Source organism: Centruroides sculpturatus, unplaced genomic scaffold (genome assembly GCF_000671375.1).
Source record: "Centruroides sculpturatus isolate CEXI.00-Female unplaced genomic scaffold, Cexi_2.0 scaffold104, whole genome shotgun sequence".
Lineage (NCBI taxonomy): Eukaryota > Metazoa > Arthropoda > Arachnida > Scorpiones > Buthidae > Centruroides > Centruroides sculpturatus.
In genome coordinates, this window is record NW_019384379.1 from 933381 (window position 1) to 939645 (window position 6265).

Sequence of the window (6265 nt, forward strand, 5' to 3'; positions counted from 1 at the left end):
ATTTGTAGAAACATTAACTGCTACTCTTGAATTTCTTGAAATCTGTACTCTTCTCAATTCTTCATTCTCTACTTTCTGATAGAAATTAATCCATCATGCTTGGTGGGGAAATTTCTAGTATTATATAATAATCATATTATTTTCTGGATTTTTCAAACAAGAGGTTATAGATCAAATATATCAACACAGAAACATTTAATATTAATGAAGATTATGTAACCTGCCAGGATAGTCCAGCAACAAGCACTGATAATAGCACACATATAGAAACTACCATTAATGATACTACATACACTTCCTCATCCATCATTGATAAAATAAACATGTTAATATGCTCTCACTTTTATTTTAGGGAACACTCACTAAATATACAGATACAGATCCCACGGCAAAGACCACAAATACCAAAAATCAACACATCTAAGGTAGTAGGAAAAATACTAAATTATGTAAACACTCACATACTACCACACTACAATCGTTTAATTTCTACACACTTAGACATTCATACATTAGTTTATGCTGGGGCACTCACAGTAGTGACAAACCATTGCCTGAAAATATAATTGCAGACAGATACACACAAAACACAATTCTATCACAAGTCTACCTGGCAAATGTTATATTATATGTTGTATAATGCACAAGACTGACAAAACTTAAATTATTATTTATTACTACTAAAGAGGAGACACTCGTTATGGACTGTATGACAGACGACAGACGACTTTCGTTTTTTGTTGGCCGCTATGTGTCGCCACCAGTACATATCGTAACACGCCTCTTTTTTTTTGAAAATACAAACATTAACAATATATACTATGTTTACAACTTTTGTGGACTTTCATCATTCTCAGTAAACGAAAATCTGCGAGGCTTATTTATCTGCCTGCCCGAGCGGGTTGTCAGAACACGGGGTTGAGCTGAGACAGGTTCAGTTATTTTGTCAGGTTCTGCTTGACTATTTGCCTGCTCAGGAGTAATTGGACTAGATGTAGGCATGCTGTTAATTGTATCTTCTATTTTCCAAGTTGGCACTTCTGTTGTTCTAGGAGTCTTCAATAAGTGATGTCTGTTTCTTCTATAGTGAATTCCATCTGGTGTTTTAATGACATATGTTCTGGGCATCGGGCCAACTTTGACAACAGATGCAGGTGACCATGGTTCTTTTGGACTCTTTTTATAGTATACTTCATCACCTTCCTTTAAAGGTGATAAGACTTTAGTGTGCTGGTCATAATAGGTTTTTGCTTTACTCACTTCCTCTGCACGGATTTTGTTGTAGTGTTTTATATCTATGACTCTTGGCCTCAACACAGTTTCGCTGACAGGGAGTTTCATTCTCAGTGCTCTAGACATCAGGAGTTGTGCTGGAGAATATCCACAAGGCAAAGGCGCGTTTCTATATTGTAGCATTGCGATGTATGGATCTGAATTATTTTCACGACACTTATTAAAAAGATGTTTAATAGTGCCAACAGCTCTTTCAACAAGACCATTGCTCTTGGGATGGTGTGGACTTGATGTTCTGTGAGTTATGTCCCAACACTTTAGGAATAATCTAAATTCTTCTGAATTGAAGGGTGGACCATTATCAGAAACAATGACTGCAGGAATTCCATGACGCGAAAAGATTGCTTTTAGATTTGTTATGACCAGCTTAGCATTATTGGAACTGACTGAGACTAATTCGAAATATTTAGAAAAATAGTCTATGACTAGCAAATAAGTAATATTATTATAATAAAAAAAATCTATGCCTACTTTTTGCCATGGCAGGTTGACATGCTCATGTGGAATAAGAGGCTCTGCATTGTTTGCTCTTCTGAATTTAATGCAAGCGTGACATTGTTCTACTTTGTTTTTTATATCGACATTTAAGTTTGGCCAATATACAACACTTCTTGCTTGTCTTAGACATTTTTCAATGCCCAAATGACCTTCATGAATAATGTCTAATATTTTGGAACGAAGACTTAAAGGAATTACAAGACGACGACCTTTAAGCAATAAACCCTCGATGACATGGAGTTCTTAACGTATATTAAAGTAAGGTTTTAATTGACAGTCAAGCTTGTTTCTTGATGTAGGCCACTCAGTAAGACAATATTTCATAATGATTTGAAGATCTGCATCCATCAGGGTTGCTAGTTTAATCTCCTCTAGACGTTCAGGAGACACTGCAAGATTAGTCATCAATAAGTTGGCATGTATACGGAGATCCTCCTCTAGAGAATCCTCTACGTCGGGTGGATCTACTGGAGCCCTACTTAAAGTATCTGCTATGAACAGGAATTTGCCCGGTTTATATGTAACACTCAGATCATATTGTTGCAGATTCAGCATCATACGTTGTAGACGCACTGGCACTTCAGACAATGGTTTCTTAAATAATGTCTCCAAAGGTTTATGATCAGTTTCCACAATGACCCTATGACCGTAAATATATTGACGAAATCGATTACAACCATACTGAATTGCATACAGCTCTTTTTCTATTTGTGCATAACGTGACTGACACTCTGTCAATGACTTTGATGAATAGGCTATGGGTCTGTTATTTTGTAGTATGACTGCACCAACTGCCGCCTTTGAGCTATCCACAGACAATGTTAAAGGCTGGTTGGGTTGGAAATAAGTTAAGACTGGTGCATTGCTTATTACTTCCTTTAATAATTGAAACTCTGACTGCTGTTTCTCTGACCAATGAAACGCTATATTCTTTTTTAACAATAGACGTAGGTTGAAGGTTTTATCAGCTAAGTTATCAATGTAAGATCCCAAATAATTTACCATTCCCAAAAAACGTTTAAGTTCCGTTATATCCTTAGGTGCTGGTAGGTGACATATTGCACTAACTTTAGCTGGATCAGGACACATTCCATTTTGGCTAAAAATGTGACCTAAATACTTGACTTCTTTCATTAGAAAATGACACTTATCTTTATTAAACTTTAAATTAATTTGACGAGCTTTTTCAAGGACTTTTTGCAGTATCTCGTTATGAGATTCTAATGTTTGACTATAAATCAGTATATCATCAAGATATATCATGATTCCTTGTATGTCTGAGAACCAATCAGTCATGATTTTGTGGAAAATTTCTGGAGCACTTGACACACCATAAGGAAGACGTTTAAATCTAAATCTACCAAAAGGAGTATTAAATGTAGTTAACTTCGAACTGTTTTCACTCAGTTTTATCATCCAGAATCCAGACTGTGCATCTAAAGTTGAAAAATACTTAGCACCAGCTAATTTTGACCTCAGTTCTTCTACAGTTGGTAATGGATAATGACACCTCTTTATTGCTCTATTCAGATTTCTTGGATCTAGACAGACTCGCAATGACTTATCTTTCTTTTCAACAATAACAACTGAATTTACCCATTCGGTAGGCTCACTTACTTTTGCTATAACATCTAAAGACTGCATACGTTCCAGTTCTTTTTTAAACCTTTCGTTTAACATAAACGGTATTTTCCTAGGCGGTTCTATCACTGGTACTATATCTTTGTAAACGGATATTTCATATTCTCCTGGTAGACAACCAAGACCCTCAAATACATCTTTATACTGCGACAGGACTGACTCATGATTATTGATATTAAATACTCTTTTGACTAAACCTAGTCTTTGGATTGTAGGTAGCCCTATAATGGTCTGACTATCAGTATTAGTAATTACAAAATGAATACTAGCTGACAAATTATCATTGATTACACCATTGACTAACACCACTCCCAAAACTGGTATATCATTTCCTGAGAATGACGTAAGCCTTACAGCCGTAGGTTGTATTTTTCTAGCAATTTTTAAACTTTTATAATTTCTTATTGACATTACATTAGCCTGAGCACCCGTATCCAAATTACATTCTAACACTTTGTTATTAATCTTAAGTTTTAGGATCCACGGCTCACTTAACCAATTGTTATTACTATTAATAGATCTAATGACAAAGAGATCCGACTTATTACTATCATGGTCGCGATCATCACTAACATTAACATATTTTACTTGTCTAGTACGACAACATTTCGCATAATGACCTACTTTGTTACAAAGCTTGCAGACAGCATTAATAGCCGGACATTTATTTCGGTGTACCTGTCCACAACGCGTACATAATAATTGATTGTCCTGACCTGTTTGACGAAACCTTGAGAACTTTGACGATAACGACTCTCGATGACCACCTAAGACTGTCCTCCTTCCACTACTTGTTGCTTTATTTTGTAGATTTCCACGACGAGTGCTGTTGTGATTGAACTTTTCGACTTTGAGTATCTGTGCATCACTGTTCTTTTCAATCTGCTCCGCCTGACGATGAGTAATTTCGATGCTTTTGGCTATGCTGATGGCCTTCGTTAAGGTTAAGCCTTCTTCCTGAAGTAGCCTAGCTCTGATGACTTTATTATTTGACGACAAACCTACAATAAACATGTCTCGGACCAAACTCTCTCGGAGATTATCGAACTCGCACGTTAGGCTTAGGTTCTTTAGTGCAGTTACGAAGTCTTCGATTGACTCGTCTGGTTTTTGTCTTCTGGTCAAAAAATTATATCTCTCAATCGTGAGATTAGTTTTAGGTTTGCAATGAGACTCAAATTTTTTTACTACATCCAAATATTGACAATTGTCCATATCCAAGTTAAAGGAATTGAAAACCTGTAACGCGTCTTCTCCCACAAAACGTAAAAATATGGCGACTTTACGGGAATCAGTTTCATTTTCTAAATTACTAGCGCGCAAAAATATTTTAAATTTCTGATACCAGATTGACCAGTTATGAGCTAAATTTCCTTCTAATAATAACGATGGAACTGGATTGCCGGATAGTTCCTGTTGACCACTTAAACGGGATAAAGTTAAAGATGGCTGACCTGCGTTACTGACCGGTGAACTCATTATTTCGAGCTGCTGCTAGTAGGAAAACGACGACGACGACTATAATTCTGACACCATGTTATATTATATGTTGTATAATGCACAAGACTGACAAAACTTAAATTATTATTTATTACTACTAAAGAGGAGACACTCGTTATGGACTGTATGACAGACGACAGACGACTTTCGTTTTTTGTTGGCCGCTATGTGTCGCCACCAGTACATATCGTAACACTAATAACTTTTTTCAGCGTTACTTTTCCCCTTTTCCTTTATACTTCTCCTTTCAGAACCTTTCCTTCAACCTATTCTTTACTCCTTTCTCTTCGTAGTGGGTTAAGTTTGCAAAAGCAGACAGCCATTCCTCCTCCTTTATTATTATTATTATTATTATTATCCTCTTATTTTTGACCTCTTATCCTATCGGTGTAAGAGGTCAAAAAGTTTGAGAACCCGTTCTACAGTCTACTGATCTAGAAGTCCATTACATAGGTTTTATAATGTGTTGATATACATAAAAGAGAAATAAAAAGGCATTTGCGCGTATCCCAAAACTTAATCTATGTGAAAGCAATGAAAGAAACCATTTATTTTTATAAAATTAATTAAAAAATTTTTAAATATCCAAATATTTTTGATTATTTAAATATTGATCTGAGCGATCCGAAATCAAATCCGAATGGTCGAAAACCTCAGGAATTTTTCATAGGCAGTCCTTGTTTATACAGAAACCCCTCGATTTAACGGAAAAAAGTTTCTGTCCAGGAAAAATTTAACTTTTTTATACGTGAATAGAAGATGCGAAAAGGATGTGAAGAACAATGCCAGTCAATGAGTATAAATTATTCCATGTACTGCACATTGTTTTATTCATACTTGTACATCATAATATTTTAACACATCTGCACATTTTAAGTTCTTTTTAATACGTTTTAAAACACATTCGATTCAGTAGCGTCAGCCGCCCGGGGCGGAGGAAAATCTCACTGCCCCCTTATTTAGGTATTTCAATTTAAAAGATTAAAATTCAGTTTTGTCACAGAATAAGTAATGAAAAATTCCGTGCTCATTTCAATTGGTCCGAATCGTAGGTGCGACAAAAATATGAAGTGAAATGGCTCAAATTTTTACAAGATATTATTATTATTTAAATTGTGAAATTTTGCCGCACCACTACGCTACGCCACTGATTCGATTTAACAGACTTTCGGCAATAAAAATGACCACAAGGCATTCTAACATTATCAATATACCACAACGCCTCACGGCCGTTTCCTGTTTATTCTGTACTAGAAAATAAAAAGTTTATGACTAATATGTGTAATAAGCAAGAAAAACAGCCACGCTCAATTATTTTTGCAGGAACTATTTG

General features: G+C 35.6%; 1 protein-coding gene across 1 annotated transcript; it reads right to left on the minus strand.

Annotated features, from left to right (window-relative positions):
- Nucleotides 1-825: 825 nt before the first annotated feature.
- Nucleotides 826-5081, minus strand: LOC111617832 (uncharacterized protein K02A2.6-like). The gene is given in 1 exon segment (XM_023359142.1): nucleotides 826-5081. A coding segment is annotated over 1 exon segment (4086 nt). The 5' UTR covers nucleotides 4912-5081.
- Nucleotides 5082-6265: the final 1184 nt, after the last annotated feature.